We start from the raw sequence: 18,266 nt of genomic DNA on the forward strand, positions 1-18,266 counted from the left end.
CCGTCGCGTTGCTCACAGTGCAGAAGACGCTCTTGGCGACCCCACACGCACACACAAATCCATCCAATTCCGATGGTGGACAAGGCTGGCACCGTATGTATCTTTCCTTAGTCGGCGAAATACCAGAGTAGCACTGCCCGCTGGGCTGCACACTACAGGCTAACGCACGTGGCACTATCTACGTCATTGATCGCATCCGCCGTATCGGCTACCTGCTTCGGTTGCACAAACCCACGGCAGCTTTTCCCGCCGCATCGCCGACGCCGCAGCAGCGTCTCTCGTCGCTGCCCCCATCGCGCCTGCTGGGAGTAGTGCTGCTCCCCCGGTGTGCAGCTTCATCTTCCCTCTGAGCCAGCCTATGGTAGCGTCCCTGCCTCAGCAGACGCAGCTGATGCAGTTGAAGCAGATGACCGCCAACGCCCCTCATCCCTCTATGGCAAGCATGGCGTCGCAGGTTACACCGCTGGACACGTAAGGGCTGGCGAGATCATATCGCGCGAACGCCGTCGTGGAGTTTGACTCTGTGTCGTCCACCACTGCTATCGTGTGTCCCACCACTCGTTTAGCGTCCTAAGGGAAAAAGCACCTTCACAACGACTCCCCCAGCTCACCTGCTGACGCCCCCTCCCCCCCCAACCAGCTACCCTTCTTCCCTGCCCTGCACCAGCGAAGAGTCTACTCGTCAAATTCAACGCCAAGATAGGACTACAGCGTCCACGGGCACGACGGCAGCAGACAACGACCGCCTGACGGCCTCATCTGCGCACTCGGTCGCCTCTGTGCCGACCGATGCCGTCGACCCTCCTTCCATGCACTGTAGCTCCATCATCGAGAGTGGAATGCGGCAGTCGATTCACTTCTGCCTTCTCCCGCCGCGCCATTGCTGGCTCGAGGAAGTCTACCTCACGCTTCGAATGCCGCGCCCGGTGGCCTACGCGGACGCTGGTGCTCCTCTCCTGCCACTACTGACGAGTCTATTTCCACATCGGCGCGCGGCGCATGTGGCGGCACCTCTCCTTCGTGACACCCCATCGAGTACAGCGGCAGCGCGATCGCGGATGCTGTATCTCGAAGGTGACCACCCTGGTGTTTGTGGAGCCGCCTAGCCTAATGACAGCCGCGCAGCGCGAACCTTATCATGTGCGACGGCGCCACCCTCGCCGTGTCCGCAGTTGAGCAAGAGGATCTAGTGCTGATAGTGGGAGGTACGTTTCTGGAAGAGCGGCCTGAGTTTGCTGGATTGACACCTCGTCATGCAAGGCATCGACGTTGTGACCTCGTACTGTTCCATGTGGCGATGTGCCACTGCGCTCGAATGAGAATCTCGTACCTGGCAGTACCTCCAGGCCCAAAGAGTGGCAGGGCCCAGGCCAGTCGCGCTATCAGGCGAGGGGAGGGGAGGGGAGGGCATGTCCGACGTAACGGGCACGTTTTTCTTGCAGGGGTCGTTTTTCTGCTTTTGTGTGTGTGTATGTGTGTGCTCTCTTATCTCCTGCACCTGCCCAGTGTGTGCGGCGGGTAGTGAAAGTGCGGTGGATTTTCTTTTTTTTGTAGTCATCGACGCGGGACGGCGTGGCATGCGTCGTGTTCTGCTGTCGTCGTTGTGGTTGCGTGCCAAGCGCCGCAGGCACGGATATGATGACTTTTGAGACTGTGTGTATGTGTGTGTGTTGCCCTGCGCACTCTGAAGAAAGAGTCGTGGTTGGGGCGGCATGGGGAGGGGCGCACGTCATTTCCGGCACTCCCTCCCTGTGCGCACAATGCACAGTGCAGTCGATTGGATGAAGGCAAGAACAGCAAACAAAAACAGGACGACTGCTGTGAAGCCCGGCCGCAGGTATGCTGGCAAACACTAAGATACATGCGCTGGTACTGCAGAGGTGGTGCCAGCCATCGATTTCTCTGTTGTGTGCCGACGCAGCGCGTACTACCGCATACAAAAGCGCCCGCGACTCTCGCCGCGTGGCGCAACTGTTCCGATAGACGCGTCTGTCACACGGCTCTTTCCCTCTCTTGTTACTGTTCTCGCTTACGTGGGTCCCCCTCCCGTCCCCTCTCCGCTCCCATCAAACAGTGGCCATCTGCCACTCACGCCGTGCGACCCCCTCAGCTGCGGCAAATGGATTCTTTCTACAGCAATCAGGTGCGTCGGGAAGAGGCGCGTGCGCTGCGTGCACAACTCAGTGCCTTCGTGGATCATCACGAGCAGCAGCTCTTCGACGCGCAGCAACGGCTGCGCCACCCGACCGATGCCACGCACTGGAGTCGTCAGCACGATGTCGTGACGGTGCAGCTGGCAGACACGCCGTACCACGCTTCATTCAGCGCACATCATCAGCCGCGGCAGCGGCGAGCGTACCAGCAGTCGTCCATTGCAGACTTGCTCGGCAGCACGATGGCAAGCACCGATCCGCTTCTCTTCCGCCTTCTCGTCTCTCTTGCGAGCTCCAATGCGGAGATGCAGGCTCTGAGCGACGAGGCGCGTCGCTGCTACGCGCCTCCGCTGGCGCTTGTCGGTGATGACAACGAGAACTGCTACAAGAGCCGGTCGACCGACAGGGTGAAGGGACTTGGCAGTGACGGCAGCAGCGGCGATACCCGTCGTGGCGGGCACCCGGCGATGAATGCTGGCGGTGACAACGGTCCGTCGTCGCTGCAACACCCACAGCTGCGGCGGCAGCAAGAGCAGGAGGACATTCTTGAGGAAGAGAAGCTGCTGCACTCCACGTGGACACTGCTGCCTCTGTTGCAGGACATCTGGCTGTGGCGGCAACGCGTGCAGGACGTCGTGGCGCACGCGCTCTTCCAGCTGGCGAGCATCTACCATGACACTCGCTCCAAAGGAAGCAGAGGCGATCCGCCCCCGCTCCTCCATGTGCGACTGACATCTTTCTGGGACAGCCTGAGCGACCTTCTTGGGGCGGTCCTCCTTGTTGAAGAGGTTCTTCACCAGAATGCCAGTATTAGAGACGGCGTAGAGGTGATGCAGCGCCTTCTCGCGCAGCAGCAGCTGGATGCCAAGCGAGATGACGTTACTGGCGGCGACGATGACGGAGAAATGATGCGCCTGCTGCTGCAGAAGCTGCAGGCAGACATCTTGGATAGTAGCCTACTCGCCTCCGTGGCCGCGCAGCGCTTCGACCAGCTCTTTGAAGCCTCACTGGCCGCATGTGAGCAGAGTGAGTCGAGACCGACAGCTTCCGTGCCCAGCACGCAGCGCCATGCCACAGCCGCGCGGACTGCAGCGACGCCGCACCCACCGCCTTTTCGGGAGCACACTTCCCTGTGCGAAGAGTTTATCGCCGTCTTGACAGGGCGGTGCAACGACTTTGAGGCCACCCTCTCGTCACCTCGTGCGTTGGAGCACAAGTCGAGCCTTGCCGCTCTCTGCGGGCTATGCTACTTGATGAAGGGGCTGTTCCTGAGCTCCCTACCGGCACGCGGTGGCCCTGCCGCAGGCCCCACCTCAGTCGCGTCGACAACGGTAAGCAGGCTCGTCGCAGCGATGCTAGGGCATGTCAGCCAGCGGTTTGTTGCCTGGCAGTCTGTCGTCCCACTGCTGCAGCTGCAGGGCCTCTATGTGCTGTGCCCACTGCTGTGGTGGCGGCGCGCCTTTCCTAGCGAGCTTTCCGCTGCTGCTGGCGCCATGAAGGACGGTGCTGGCGCGCTGGTCCGCAGAACCGTTGTGGAGGCGTGCCAGACCTCCGGCTCGCAGTTCCTCTCCAACATCTCGCAGTGGACACAGCAGGTGGATCGCTGGGCCGCGGTCGAGATGCAGTCCGCCCTGCCCATCGACGCACCCCTGTGCCGTTCGTTTATCCAGAGGATGGTGCTGCTTATTCAGCAAGGAGTGGCTCTGTCGCGCAGCGTTCAAGACGGCGTGGTGCAGCTCCTGTTGCTCCATCACCACGCGGAGGCGCCGCTGACGGTGTCGATGGTGCACGGTGTCCTGCAAGGCGTGCTGCTCTTGCAGCGCATAGCGGACGCCTACCACAGCAAGATGGGCATCCTCGCCACTGCTCAGGCGGCGCTCGTGCAGTCGATCGTGTATGTCCTCGAAAAGCACCTCTACAACTTGTTCACCCGCACCTGCAGCACCAGACCAGGCACCGCAGCAGTGCCGACGGCGGTTGCGCAGGAACAGCTCCTTGCGCTACAAGGTGCCTTGCAACTTCTTCACAAACCTTTTACAGCGGACACCTTAGCGTGTCTTGTGCTGCTGCTGGACGTGGCGCTAAATCGCGAAGAGCTGCAGCAAAGCAAGGCCTCACCTGCGATCACAGAGCAGGAGCGCGACGACGCCTTCATCGCACTGGCACAGCTGAAGGCGATCCTCACCTACCAGCAGACGCTGCCGTGCATCACGAGCGCCTCTTTCCTCTTCTTTCATCGCGAAACCCTGTACCCACTCTTCCTCAAGTACTGCTATGAGCACACCTTGGCGGCCGTCTCCCTGCCGCAGATCGTGTCTGCCCTGGGCGACTGTCGCCTGCTCATCATGTCCGCCCGGCATGTGAAGAACCCGTCGGAGACGCTGCTGAGCGACTACGTAGAGTTTGTGCGAGACTGTGTCCACCAGGAGCTGGTGCAGCCCCTGTGCACCGAGATTGAGAACCAGCTGCGGCTGCGCACGCACGACGCCGTGCTAGGCCAGCCGTACCGCGTACTGCGGCCGTCTGCCGAGGCTTCCGGGCGCGATCTGACCCGCTATACACTGCTGCAGCCATTTCGCTTCTTCGATGAATGGATGCACGTGGCGGCGCAGATCGAGCACTACCTCAGCACGCAGTTCTACAACCTGAACGCCCTCATGCCGAACGACTGGAAAACGTACGAGGAGATGCGCAGTCTCGCCCTTCGCACCTATCGCCTGCGCATCGCAGACAGCCACCTGCCGAGCTGCATCCTGGACCAGGGACTGGACGTGCTTGTCATCACGGAGAACATCCAGCAGTTTGTCGCGTACTACACGTACAACCTGAATGAGCAGATCTTCATCCAGCGCCCCTCTTTGACTCCGTCGAAGCATCTACATACCCTCAACACGCGCCACATCGCCAACTCGATCCGCACACACGGCACCGGGGTCATGAACACCGCTGTGAACTACGTGTACAAGTACCTCCTAAAGAAGATGGCCATCCTGTCGCACTTCCTGCACGACGACTACGTCCGCTCGCACCTGCTGAAGGACGCGCGGGCGGTGCGGCAGCGGAAGAAGGAGCAGCAGCCCTGCAAGTACCCTGTGGAGCAAGCAGAGCAGCTGATCCGAGAGATGGACCGCCTCGGCGTCGCTCACGACGGCGTGTCGTTCTTGGAGAAGGCTCGACAGCTGATTAGTGAAATGGGAAATGCGCTGGGGTTCATGCGCATGATGCGCAGTGGCGGGCTGCGTGCAGTGGCGGAGGGAGCGCGCTTCGTACCGCTTCCGACGACGGCGGCGGCGAGAGGCGGCAGTGCGACGGAGGCATCCGCAGCGGCAGGAGTGCCGTTGAGCGCCTACATGGTGCACAGGTCCCGCACCTCGCGGCCACCACGCAAGTCCGGCGACGATACAGATGACGAAGAGGGAGAGGAAGAGGGCACACAAGACGGGTCTGACAACGGAGACAGCGACACGGTGCAGCAGCGCCAACTGAATCTGCGGCGCAGCACCGTCGACGCCGTTTCCAACCTTGACCGGGTAGTGCACAGCATGCTCGAGCAGCTCTCCGACGGCTCCCAGTACTACCCGCTTCTCCTAGACGCGATTGGGCGGCGGCTGCGTCGCTCATCAGCGGAGCGGTATGCTCACTTGCAGCTGCTGTACCTCCTCGTCCCCGCCCTGGCAAATCTGCAGGTGGCCTACACCATCCAGGAGAAGGAAAAGCTGCTCAAGAAGCACAAGGAAGAGGGCGTCTTCTCTGACGACGGCTTCGCGTTAGGGACGACGTTCTTGCTCGTCCTCTTTCGCGCCTACGAGTTTTTTGATGACCTTCACTGGTTCGAGAACAAGAAAGCCCAGTACCGCGGGAGGCTCGAGGCACTGCAGGCGGCGCTCTCCACCGCCACGGCTAGCGGCTCACCAGAGTTTGACAACCTCCACCTCACTTCCTCCACCCTGCACACGTATCTAAAGGAGTACACGGGGCTGGAGAATGCCTTCACCTCCAGCCGGCGCTTCTTCGACACCGCCTCCTCGTCGTCGTCCTCTGCGTCCGCAGCTGCTGCACGCCCGACTGCGTCCGATGCCAGCCGTCGTCGCCACGCGCAGGAGGCATCGGATGAAGAGGACGAGCAAGAGAGCGGCGAGTAAAAGCAATCGGCCCGACTGCAGAAGTCACATGAGGGAGAAGTCGGAGGGCCTCTATGTGAGTCGCCTCTGCTGCCGAGCGTCCGTGTACGTTGGCTGCTGAATTCGTGTGATTTTACCGCCATCCTATCTCGTCTCCTCACCCCTGTCCACATCCCCTCCCACATGCCGTCGTGGACACTGTGTGGCGCATAAGGTGGGGGGAGTAGGGAGACGACAAAGGCGGAAGACGCGGCAAGCTCTCTGTATCGTTACTTTGCGCCTCGGCGTGTGTGTGTGTGTGTGTGTGAGCTTGCATGCACGGTGAAACGAAAAACAGCAGGAGACGTTCGTTTAGGGTTGAATGGGGTTGACAGTTGTGAGTCAGTCAGCCCATCTCCGCCCCGCCTCCACGCTTCCTCCATTCCTCCCTCCCCCTCCATCCTTCACCGGTGTGTCCGCTGCGGCGCTGTTGATATGGGGTTTGTCCAATCCTTGCCCCCACCACCCCTCACACCCCCGTGCTACTCCCGTCCTTTCTCTTGTTCACGATGGACCCTCCTGTTTTGACCCACACACACACACACACATGAATGCGCTGGCAGTCCTGCCAACCCAGCACCACCCCCAATCTGCGATCCGTGTCTCTTTTGCCTGGACTTCCTCGACAGAGGGCCAACACCAGCCACGGCAGAAGAGCGAGGAGGAGGAGCGAGTGACGACATGGTGAAGTACGCTCACGCACGCAAAACTCAGCTTCTACGCCCATCGCGACGCCTCCTCGCTCCCTCTGCACCCCCCCCCCTCCCCCCACACACACACAGCTCACTTCTGCGTGCACGCGTTATCCTCGCAGTGGTGTGTTTGAGGAGGCGGAGGACAACGCGGAGAAGAGAGAGAGCGACGGAGGAAATACAGAAGCAGCGGTGGGGCAGTCGTGTCTCGCGGTGTAGCGGACGCGCGGATTGTATGTGCGTTGTGTTGGGAGTGCACCACGTCCTTGTGCTACGAGCAGTCGCCACCACCAGCGCACCAAATCTTCCTTTGCCGTACTCTTAGCTCTCTCTCTCTCCTGCTCCTCCCAACGCACGACACTCTTCGCATCGTACGACGCACGCAGACACAAACACACGTGAGGCGTATTCGTGTATCTGTGTGTGTTCTCACTTGGATGGAGAAGGCGGTTTGCAGAACCAAGCCCCCCCCCCAAAAAAAAAAAAAACAATCTGTACCCACCCCGTGTTTGCGCGTCTCCATGCTGCGACGAAGCCATCCATGGCGCGTCATGACACCTCGCCAGGCGCTGCGCGTGCTGTCCCTGTCCCCCACAGCGGACCTTACGCCGGCATCCATCAAGAAGGCGTACATCCGGCAAACGTTGCAGTGCCACCCCGACCTGCACCCGAACAATCCAAATGCAAACGAAAACTTTCGCAACCTCTCAGACGCCTTTCGTGTGGCGCTCAAGGCGCTGGAGGCACAGCGGGGCGGCGGGTCCGCGGCGGGGCGGCGCAGCACCACCAGCGGTGCCGTCGATCTTTACGACCCGCAGGAAGCGCTGGAGTCGCTTCGGCAGGCGATGATTGCCTACCACAGACATCAGCAGTCGAGCGAGGCGCCATCCACGCCCTCGTCGTCCTCCCCACCGTACGGGAAGCCGGAGAGCCACGCCGCTGGTGCTTTCTTCACGCCGACGCTGGAGGACGTGTCATCCGTTTGTCAGCGGGAGGCGGTCGCGATGCGCCGTGTGCACACTTTCTGCGCTGAACTTCCCGCGGTGTTGTGCGGCAGCCACTCCGCGGCCCTCTTCGAGGCTGTCGCTTTCTTTCACACACGCTATGTGGAGTCGATGTCGGCGTGCGTCATGCGATTTGCACAGAATCTGCCCATCATCGTGCGCCGTGTTGTGAAGCAGCGCCGTAGGTACGTAGACAACGGGTACTTGGCGGTGGCGCAAGGCATCGGCACCGGATCTCGGCCGCGCGGGCAGCGCATTGAAGACATGGCGATGAAGCCGCTGGTGTTGATGGGTGCACTCATCTTTGATCTGCCTGAAGGGGCTTCAAATGAGCGGCGGCAGTGCCTCGGCGAAGATGCGGTGGCGAGCGGCGGCGGCAGCAGCAGCACCTGCGGCGCGTCTCGCCCTGCCGATGTTCGTGTCTCAGACGAGCTGAAGTGTATCATCTATCCTGCGGACAGCATCGCTGACATCACAGCAAAACTCGGCAGGTGGGAAGCGGCCAGCTTTGACCGACTAAAGCTGGAGCTGGCGATCGTGGACGTGAATCGACTGATGTCGGCTATGTTGGGGCTGCAGGACGAGGAAAGCAGCGGCCGCTCCGAGGCGCACCTCTCCGTGGAGCCGCACCTGAGCGAGAGCAGCGCCGCCGCGGCGATGGTGTTGCGCACACTCCAGAAGCTTGCCGGCGATCTGTGTTGTCACTTCGACGCTGCCGTTGACAGCGGCGCCGTTACCGAGGCGATGGTGGAGGCGATGCGCCTGCAGGACAGTTGCGACACATCAGCCAGCGTGCAGGACGATATAGCGGCGCAGTCTCTAGAGACGCCAGCACTAGTCGCGCAGTGCCGGCAGCTAGCGGAACTGGCGTGTCCAACCATTCGTGGCAACATCGTCCTCACCTGGAAAGCAGTCGCGACGGACGAGCTGGTGAAGGATGACGCCGAACAGGCAGACGTCACAACGGCGCCGATGCCGTTAGTGGACGCATCTCAAACAGACAGCGCTGGGAAGGAGAAAGGAGGCGGTAAAGTCACACCACCCTTTCTCGTGGGGCGCCACTTGACGTGCTCCACCGCTGAGACGCTCTTCTTCTCCGTGTCCGTGACGCTGACGAGAGATCTACACGCCTTCCTACTACGTCTGCGCGGCGCACTGAAGAGGGTTGTGCAGTCCACCAATCAGTCGAAGCGCACGCTCTTTCAGCTGCTGCCACTGCGCGAGAGCATTGTGAAAGAGGAGTTCACTCGCATAGCCTCCGACGACGACGCCGACACGTCACCCTTCCGCTACCGTGGCCCTGTTAACTGCTTTCCACGCATCTGTAACATGGACACACACCGCGAGCACCAGCTGTGGAAACACCTCTACGTGCACCGCGAGTACGTTGCCAAGCACGCGCCCGCAATGAACCCACTCAACGTGTTCTACGAGTGCTTTCCTTACGACCCGGACGCACCGGCGCACCGGCCGAGCTCTCTCGATGCGGACGGCAACGTGCTGGCGGGGTGGGTCAGCGGCGGCCCTGACGGCTGCGACAACGTCGTCATCACAGCGACGCAACTCGACGACCCCGCGCACTTCACTGAGTGGCTAGAAGAGGTGGTGGAGCAGTCGTCGCTCAACCGCGAAACAGAAGAAATCCTGGCCAAGGCTGGCGTCGGCTACGTCAGCCGCGACCCCGTCTTGCCGCTAGCTAATTATCTCTCGTTCGTTAAGGCGTTCGCGCAGTCCACCGCGGTGCGCGCCGTGCTGGAGCGCAAGGACGGTGCACCACACAAGGGTACCGCCACGCCGGATGACATTGGCCTCGCCATCATCGTCTCACCCTCGCGGTGCGACGTTCGAGACGGTGGTCGTCTTTTCATTCCGTGGTACGTCGATCCTGCAATTCTGCTGGCTCTGCTCGACGACGCCAACACCTCGCAGCGACTCGATGTGTAAGCGGGACCCAGCGCCCACGGTGCGCGACAGCAGCAGCAGCAGCAGGTAACGCGAACGAGCCCGAGCCTCCGAGAGAATCTTCCACAGAAAAACAGAACCCTAACAGCAACACCAACACAAGCGCACCCGCACCAGCAAGCAAAATAGCCGCGAGCACGCACACGCCCACAGCCGCTCGACACCCCAATGCCACGCCCGAACCCTGCGGCCCCCGGCCACCACCACCACCCCCTACCGCGGCGCCAACCCCCCCCGCCCCCCTTTGGGCCGCGACCTGGCCCCCAAAAACGGCGGGCTGCGGCCGCCACAACACCCCATCACCCGACAACGAAGGGACCGGGCCCCAAAGCCCCCCACGCCGCGAAGCACACAGCCACACAAACGCAGCCCACAAGGCCAGAACACCAAACAAAACCAACAGCACCCCCTTTACCCAACCCACGCCTTTTTCAATGAAATACCAAAGAAACCCCGCCCATGGCGGCACCCCCCCCCCCCCGGCCACCCAAGCACGGCCCCCACCTGCAGGCGGCGCGAGGCCCGGGCTGGGGACACGCAGAAGCTCTTCCCCAGCACACGGATGGCACAAGCGCGCCCATTGCAGCAGGCCAAAAAAGCGCAGCGCCACCCAGCAGCTTGGCGCCGGCACCAGCGGCGACAAACCGCCCCGACCCACCGACGCCAACGGCACACGACCCTGTCACCACGAAAGGCGGCGCAACACCCCACGGATAAAGCGAGACTTCCCAGCGCCCACGACGTAAAACAAGTGGCCGATCCTTTGGAAATGCCGTGGCGTTGTTCGTGGCTTTGTGAAAAAAGAAGCAAAACCCCAGAGCACCCAAAAAAGGGTACCCTTTTTAAAGCGACTGCGCCACAACCCAGCCTTTTGGGGCCAACGCCACCAGCCATGAAAAAAAAAACCACCCCCGGCCCCGCCAGCGGCACCACAACCCCCCGCTTCGAAAAAAACGAAAAGAACACGAGCACTGCGGCGTTTCAGAAATTCCATAGAACCAAGCCCAACGCCAAGACACGCCAGGAGCCGCCATCCCGAACCCCAGCAAACCATTTTAAGACAAAAGGCACCGTTTACGACCCAAGCGGCGTTTCTTAAAGAAGCCGCACATCCAGAGGCCCACCAAAAGAAGAAAAGCGAACACCAAGCACCACAAGGCAAAGGAAGACGCGTTTTGAACGGTTCACCCCGCGGCCCCCCCCCCCGGCAAAAAGCGCCTAGCCCGCAGGCCGCCATGGCATTTGCCGAAACGAAAAAGCCCGGTGTGAAAATAGTCATTTGTACACCCCACATCCGCCCCACAAAAAAAGGCAACGGGTAAAAAAGAGACCGCATTCATCCTAAACTTGATGTATCCCAGCCTTTGCCGGAACAAGCGGGGAAAATCGCACCGCGAAAACCGATGGAGAGAAAGCGCTTCTCAACAAAAAAAAAAACAAAATCATTGCCCCACCAGCCCGAGCAAAAAACCCACAGCGGAACAGGCACCCGAGGGAAACAACGGCAAAACCCGAGACCAAGCACCAAATAAAATTGGACCAAGCACCGCGGGACCCGAAAAGTAAAAACCAACACGTAGACGTCAAAGACGCATTTTTTTCCGCGGCTTTCGGGTTTGTGTAGCGAAACAAAAATAAAGCGGGCGTAAAAGTTTGCTGGCCATCGGGCGCGGGGCGTTGGGAAAACATTGGCCTCTCCTTCGAAAAAACCAAAGACAGCCCAGACATTGTCATTCCGCACCTTTTGAAAATAAAAAGCCGCAAAATCTGGTTCGGAAATGCCGTTTTGAGGGGCGCGCGCGCCAATCACCGGGCCCGCAAGGTCTTAAAGAAATGCAAACCGGGCGCCCTGGGCTCCAAGAAAAAGCACCATTCCTAATTTTAGTCATCGCACCGGCTTTTTTCTGCCAACACACCGCTTCGATTCTCCAAGGTTAGTATTTTACGATAACGATTTTTTTTTTTCAGGTCACCCATAACAATATATAGCCGCCAAAGTCGCTTTTCTAATTGAAGCGCAAAAAAAAATGGTCGTTTCCCTTTAAAGTTTTCGAAAGCGTTTGGGCGCCTCTTTTGCTGAAGCTTCGGTCTCCGCGCTGAAAAGGGGCCTCACCCCCGCGCCAGCGCCACGGTAACCCCGGCAACCCCCCCCCCCACACACACACCAAAAAAAATATGGGCGTGTAAACAGATTGCGCGAACAGCGGCTGGATACCCGGAAAAAACCCGCAACCCCACCGCCCCCGTGACGGCTGTCCTTTCTCCTCGCGCTGCGCCGTTTGCCTACCCGCGCGCGGGCTCATGTTTGGTCGCTTAGCGTAAAAAAATGCTTCCCGGAGATGCCAAAGTGCTTTTTTTTGCCGTTTTTCCAGCACTTTATTATTCCGTAATTCATCGTGAACCCCTTTTCCGGAGAGCCTAAGATGTTGCGCTCCCCCGCATATATATATATATATACATGTTGCCCGCTATTTTTGTCCGCCGAACTTTTTTTTTTCTGGTGGCCCGGCAAAGTAAAAGATTAAAATGCGAAAAAACCCATCAAAAAAATTTGAAAATGCCAACAAGCATTTTTTTTATCTGCGCTGTCAGAAGTCATGTTAGACTGTTCATCGTGTTTGTTTTCTCGGGCAGTAAAGGCGTCATTTCCACCGACGGCGCGCGTAGTTTACCATACCACTGAAAAATGCGTTCCGAAATGTTTTGCAAAGAGTTTTCAGAAAACTAGGGTTTAAAAGATGAGCGGGTCCTTGGGCTCTGCGTTTGTTCCGCGCATTTCTACCGAGACCCCCGAAAAAAATGCTCATGTCGGAAACGTGTGCTGCATCAACTGCTTTGTGGCCAGGGCCACAAAAACAAATGTTTTAAATTCATTTAAAGAAAAAGAGCGTTTCACTGAACATCTGTGAATTACAAAAAAAATACCTCTCTTTCACCCACCCTTGTATTTTAAAAGGCTCTTTTTATGGACTTCAAAGTTTCTGGGGCTTGGTCTTACCGGCGTCTTCAAAGCCTGGGTTTATCCCCGCCAAAGGCCAGCCCGCTTCTCGTGGTGACAGAGTCATGCACCGACGACGTAGGGGGGAGGTCGGAGTGAGTCACCGCCACTGCTGTCGGCGGTCAGGTCCTGGATGGCGCTGCGGTGGGGGCACCTGCAACAGTGAGCACGCTTGTGCCATCCGTGTGGTGGGCGGAGCTCCGGCGTGACTCTGGCGTGCCCCCCCCCCGGCCCTCACACTGCCTTGCTGGTGGGGGAGCCTGGGCCACCGCGGGCGGGATGCGGCGGGTGGGGACGGGCATGGTGGTGGGGGGGCGGCTGTGGGGCGGCCTGCGGGGTCAGGGGCGAGTAGATTGTGAGGCGCGGGGCCCTTGCCGTGATGCGTGCCTGCTGCTGCTTTTCGCGAGGCGATGGGGCCTGCGGGCAGGGCTGTGTCGAGCGGGTGTCGGCTGATGTTTCGTCCCGGGCGTGTTTTTGGAATGAGGGGCGGCAGCCGTTTTTTTTTTTCTGGTGGGGCTAGGGCGTTGGCCGGGGTCATGAAGCAGCGGAGGGGATTTGCAAGAGAGTTTTTCAGTGGGAAGAGGTAAATCTTGTGGAAAAAAGTGACGGGGTCTGTCGGGTACGCGGGTTTTTGCGGCGAGATCGCGGGTGTGTTTCGCTACCGAAGCGGCGGTTACTTGTAGGTGTGGGAAACCTGGGTGTTTGCCGGGCCTGGATGAAAAACGACGTAGCTGTGGGATTGCCAGCGTCAGGCGTGCAAAGTCGTATTAATAGCCCCCCTCTTCCAAGTTTTCAGTGAACTGCTTGGCCTGCACGACCCATCCCCACCCCCGCTCAAGGAGGCACCCGGCCCGTCTTTGTGCCGTCGGTGAAAATCGTCCAAAGTGCCTCTCTTTCCATCGTTTGGAGATTACGCGTTGCCTCGGCCCCGCGCTCCGATCAGTAAGATGGAGAGGGGTCGCCGGCGGAAGGAACGCGTGAGCCATCGGAGAAAAGCTTACGCTCTCAGGAAGGTGTGTCGCCAACTGAAGTAGGTCTCTCGGCTGACGTGCCCGCGCGGGCGCGCAGAAGCAGAAGAGCTCGCTTACGGGGCGCTGAAAAGGTCAGGGGTGGCGCCTTGATGCAGTGACATTCGCAGTGATTACTCCTGAAAAGAGAAGCTGGTAGGTAAGAAGATGTAATGTTTTAGGTGATGGTCTCAAAAACTTGTGGACTCTAGCATTTTCCTGCAAGCCAGAGGTTGCAGCGCCGCTTCTATAGACTTTGCTGCTTAGGTTTTTTTTTTTGTTGAAGAGCATGTATGAACCACTTTTGTCGTGGTTTGGGTGGCTGTGCGGTGAGGAGGCTCTTCAGTGAACCCAATCGATTCTGTTTCTCCTGGCTAATATCAGTGCTTGCAAGGCTGTGATTGGTAGTCGCTGAGCTCCACGTAAGGTGCTTGAATTTGTAGAGAGGTGAGCGCGACGGGAAAATCGACTTCCACAATTAACATCATTGAAGCAGTTTCCTTATCGTAAAGAGCCTGTGGAAAGAACGGATGGTGATCCCTCTTCGTAGTGCTTGCCGCATACCCGAAAGAAGGAACCTGAGCAGTGGTTCGATCCATCCCTGCTTCAGGTACCCAGAATGCTCGCATACACAATCCCTTTTCTCATCTGACTTTTTTCCACCTAATTCTCAATCATTAACAGTAATTTAGGTACAACGGAAAAGTGATGCCTCCGCGCAAGGTAGACGCGCAAGTCAGCGTGGTGGAAAAGATCGTCGAGCGACCGTCCGTTCTCGACGTGACGTTGGCGAAGATCGATGTGAACCAGTACGACGCTGCTTACCCTTTCCGGCTTAGGGTCGTTCTCTGTGGGAAGAAAAAGCGCACCTCGCTTGATGAGACCTGGGAGAAGCTGGCTGCGGAGATAAAGCTACAGTGCGACAAAGCGAATCCTTTCTTCGATGCCTCTCAGAACAGCCAGCTTGGGTCTTTGATCATGGACTACGGAGAGTATTTTATGCAAATTGTCGAAGGTCCAGAAGGCTACGTTTTCCGCTTTGCAGAGGAGATGAAGTCAGTGCCGCTCGTCGATACAAACAGCGTGCGCATTCTGTTTCTCGACGACGATGTCCCCACCACTATTTGCGTCGGAATCATCCTGATAGACAAAGTGCCACCCTCATCTTTGGTGATCAGCTCAGCGGAGAAGAGCACGGAAGAAGTTACGCAAGGAGTTGCACACGACTTGTCATCTATTCTAGAACTTGCTTCTCAGGGTAACAGCCAGATGGGAAGGATGAAGAGCGTGTTTGCTGAGAACGCCAAGGTGAACTACCCAAAGCTGTTCCCCAAAGTGGAAATGCTTGAGGCGTATATTAATAGCGACAGCTTTTTCACTCTTGACGAGTTTGTGGACAATTTCTGCAAACCTGCGCATCTGGCCCGCGATGAGGAAATCAATCACCCCGCGGCAGACCCGCTGAAGCACTGATGTAAAAACAGCGCGCACTGGCGCTGTCATGCTTTTGATGTACGGAGACGAAGTGAAAGTCAGACGCCTGTTTGGATTCTTTATCAAGTCGTGGAGATTACCATTGTGACGGTAAAATGAACCCGTGCGGTTTACGCAAACAGGCAAACACAAACGCATGAGCTAGGCTTGGGAACAGATAAAAATGTCACTAGGCAGACAAAGAGGGCGAAGATCGCAGCTAAGTCCCATGCGAAAAGGTATAATATGCCATGATCGCATTGGCGTTTCCTCGGCCTCTAACGACATCTTTCTTTCTACCCGTTTTTGTGATGGATCACCGATACTCTGCTTTCCCAGAATCGGAAGAAAGACAACTTGTCGTTCTTCCCGAACCTCAACTCACAATGCCTCCGAGAAAGGCAATAACAAAGGTGAAGTTGCACAGCGCTGAGAGTGTTGATACCGACCTCCAGAACTGTTTGTTGCGCATCGATAAGGGCACCGACGTGTATGGGATGTTGGTGATTGAGTTGGACAGTGGCCGCTCTCCCAAGGCGTGCGAGCTCGTTGCTCAAAACATTCCTGCGTCAAACACAACCGACAAGAGTCGCGGAAAGCAGGGTGTTTACAAGAACTGCCGTTTTACGCGCCTGACCAAAGAAGGAATTCAGACTGGCGAAGTTGTTCCGGCTGCCAAACCTGTTCCCGCAGCCGAGCTGGAGGGCGAGATAGGTCGCGTGCCGCACTGCTACGGCGCAGTATCGCTGTGTCGAAGCTCGACCTCTTTCGACGGATCGCAGTTTTTCATCTGTCTTACCAGCGATTCTGTGGAGCTCGATCACTTAAACAAGAAGCACGTTTGCTTTGGACGCGTTGTCGAGGGACATGATGTCTTGGCAGCTTTGCAGAGTGATTTGGCCGAATATTCTGGCGACATGGGCCTAGTCCGCAAGGACTGTCCGTATGTGATGGCGGAGCTCAGCTACGCATCGATGTAAACTAGTTTCACGGCTTGAACTTGCTGCATTGAAATGCTATCAAGCAACGACAAAAAAAACAAATGATGCTTTTCTCTAGAGAGCGGTCTTGCTCATTTCGTACGCCACAGTGCGTTTGGATGGGCTTCAAAATGCGGTTCTTTTGTGTGCGCCTGCACTTTCAAGCGAACGATGCTATTTGCTGCCACTTCTGTTACGGATTACGCTCTTTTATCTCATTCGCCAATGTCGGCGTCTTGTTGCCGGTTTCATTACTACGGTCCTAAGGTGTATCGGAAAGTGCCTTTTTGATGGCTTCCAAAACGCGATCGGTACATGTGAGCGAGGCGGCATCTTCTGCGCTCACACTGGAGGCTATTACTCACATATGCTCAAGGAGGCTGAGAGATTCTACCAATTCTGATGACAGAATCGCAGCCGAGTACGAGAAAGACCATCTCCTTGAACGGCAGGGGATTATTATCGGACTGCGTCTGATGGAGCGGCTTCTATACCGAGAACCGGTCTTTGGTGGAACCTCTACCGACATTGTCCGCTATGTTGGGTACACAATGTGGAAGGCCATCTTCGGCAAAAAGGTTGACTCAATCAAGGCGATCGATAGCATATATCACTTGTCAGACAACGACTTTCGATGGCTCCAGGGGTTTCCTCAGCTTAAAGGGCAGGACCGCGTCCAGACGCTAGCAAGTTCAGAAGGCGAGGGCTCAAAGGATGGCTACACCGAGGAGCCAGTCGGCCCTGTGTCGCACAGAGATGTTCTCCTGTACACAGTTGGTATTATCAAGGGTGCCACACATCCTCTTCTGGGCGAAAGTAGCCTCGCCGTGACGGGAACTCATACGAAAGAGGGCGAAACCTTTTTCACTCTTGATTTTAGGTGAAGAGTGACGTGTTTTTTTCTCAGTGCTTTTCCGTGTGATGTACTGGGAGTGTGAACAAGAAAAAAATTAGATGTGTTGTAGCTACCTCGAGTGGTTTCCTCAGGCAGCAATTAGAATAAGAGGATCAGCTGTGCACAACCGTTGCCGCGCGAGCAGTCATCATCTTTGATCAACTTCTCTCTCTTCTCATTCTACACTTCATTTCTCATCCATCACCTTGAGCTTCACTTTAGTTCGAAGTAGTTTCTCCTAGTCTCTCAGTGCAACTCACTATGTTTCGAGGGGCGACGATGAGCCGTGTGGCTGCGGCAAACCCCGCAACATGGATGCAGCGCCGCGCGGCGTCGCTGCGGTCGGAGAAGCCTTGTGCTAGCCTTGCCGACAAGATTGTGCGTGGGCCGCCAAAGTCGGTGTACTACACGCACCCTAGCTACGTGATGTCTCGTGATAAGATGCTTCATACGATCTGGGTGGACATCGGGATCTTTCACACGTGCGCGTATGTGCTGTTCCCCTTTTTTTTCGTTGCCTACTTCTTCAAGGCGTGAGCAGATCGCGGGGGCGGAAACCACAACTCTCTGTTAGGTGGCGGGACGCGAGTGTGTCACATGATTTATCGGAAGAAAAAGTAGTTTCTGTCATCGATCCTCTCTTCTACACTTACTACTTTTTTTCTTTTGCTTCGAGCATTCTAGTGCACTGATAGCTTCTCTGTAGGAAACGAAACTAGAAGTATCATTATTCTCTTGAAAGGGCCCAGGCGTACGGCTTGCGAGGCATGCTTGCTCATGCAACGTACTATTACATCTCAATGCGCAGTCGGGCAGCCAAGACGTGGCCGTTACTCCACGCCGCTGGAGTACTTCTGCCAGATGCCACGTGCCGTCTCACAATACTTCCAGCCATCTCCGGCACACCATCTCTCTACTCCTCCACTTTTCATCAACAAAAAG

The 18,266-nt window shown here is 57.5% G+C and overlaps 6 protein-coding genes across 6 annotated transcripts; all 6 read left to right on the forward strand.

Moving 5' to 3' along the window:
* Positions 1-1,861: 1,861 nt before the first annotated feature.
* Positions 1,862-6,295, forward strand: LINJ_24_1320 (conserved hypothetical protein; the record flags this gene model as incomplete). The annotated part of the gene is made up of 1 exon (XM_001465921.1): positions 1,862-6,295. The coding sequence occupies one exon, from the start codon at positions 1,862-1,864 to the stop codon at positions 6,293-6,295; it is 4,434 nt and encodes a 1,477-aa protein (XP_001465958.1).
* Positions 6,296-7,526: 1,231 nt separating this feature from the next.
* On the forward strand, positions 7,527-9,953 carry LINJ_24_1330 (putative DNAJ-domain protein; the record flags this gene model as incomplete). The annotated part of the gene is made up of 1 exon (XM_001465922.1): positions 7,527-9,953. The coding sequence occupies one exon, from the start codon at positions 7,527-7,529 to the stop codon at positions 9,951-9,953; it is 2,427 nt and encodes an 808-aa protein (XP_001465959.1).
* A 4,731-nt stretch (positions 9,954-14,684) lies between these two features.
* On the forward strand, positions 14,685-15,449 carry LINJ_24_1340 (conserved hypothetical protein; the record flags this gene model as incomplete). The annotated part of the gene is made up of 1 exon (XM_001465923.1): positions 14,685-15,449. One exon carries the CDS (start codon positions 14,685-14,687, stop codon positions 15,447-15,449), a length of 765 nt encoding a protein of 254 aa, XP_001465960.1.
* A 251-nt stretch (positions 15,450-15,700) lies between these two features.
* On the forward strand, positions 15,701-16,429 carry CYP8 (putative cyclophilin 8; the record flags this gene model as incomplete). The annotated part of the gene is made up of 1 exon (XM_001465924.1): positions 15,701-16,429. The coding sequence occupies one exon, from the start codon at positions 15,701-15,703 to the stop codon at positions 16,427-16,429; it is 729 nt and encodes a 242-aa protein (XP_001465961.1).
* A 551-nt stretch (positions 16,430-16,980) lies between these two features.
* Positions 16,981-17,313, forward strand: LINJ_24_1360 (conserved hypothetical protein; the record flags this gene model as incomplete). The annotated part of the gene is made up of 1 exon (XM_001465925.1): positions 16,981-17,313. The coding sequence occupies one exon, from the start codon at positions 16,981-16,983 to the stop codon at positions 17,311-17,313; it is 333 nt and encodes a 110-aa protein (XP_001465962.1).
* Positions 17,314-17,603: 290 nt separating this feature from the next.
* Positions 17,604-17,861, forward strand: LINJ_24_1370 (conserved hypothetical protein; the record flags this gene model as incomplete). Its single annotated transcript, XM_001465926.1, has 1 exon — positions 17,604-17,861. One exon carries the CDS (start codon positions 17,604-17,606, stop codon positions 17,859-17,861), a length of 258 nt encoding a protein of 85 aa, XP_001465963.1.
* Positions 17,862-18,266: the final 405 nt, after the last annotated feature.

This window comes from Leishmania infantum, chromosome 24 (assembly GCF_000002875.2).
Source record: "Leishmania infantum JPCM5 genome chromosome 24".
In the NCBI taxonomy this organism is placed as follows: domain Eukaryota; phylum Euglenozoa; class Kinetoplastea; order Trypanosomatida; family Trypanosomatidae; genus Leishmania; species Leishmania infantum.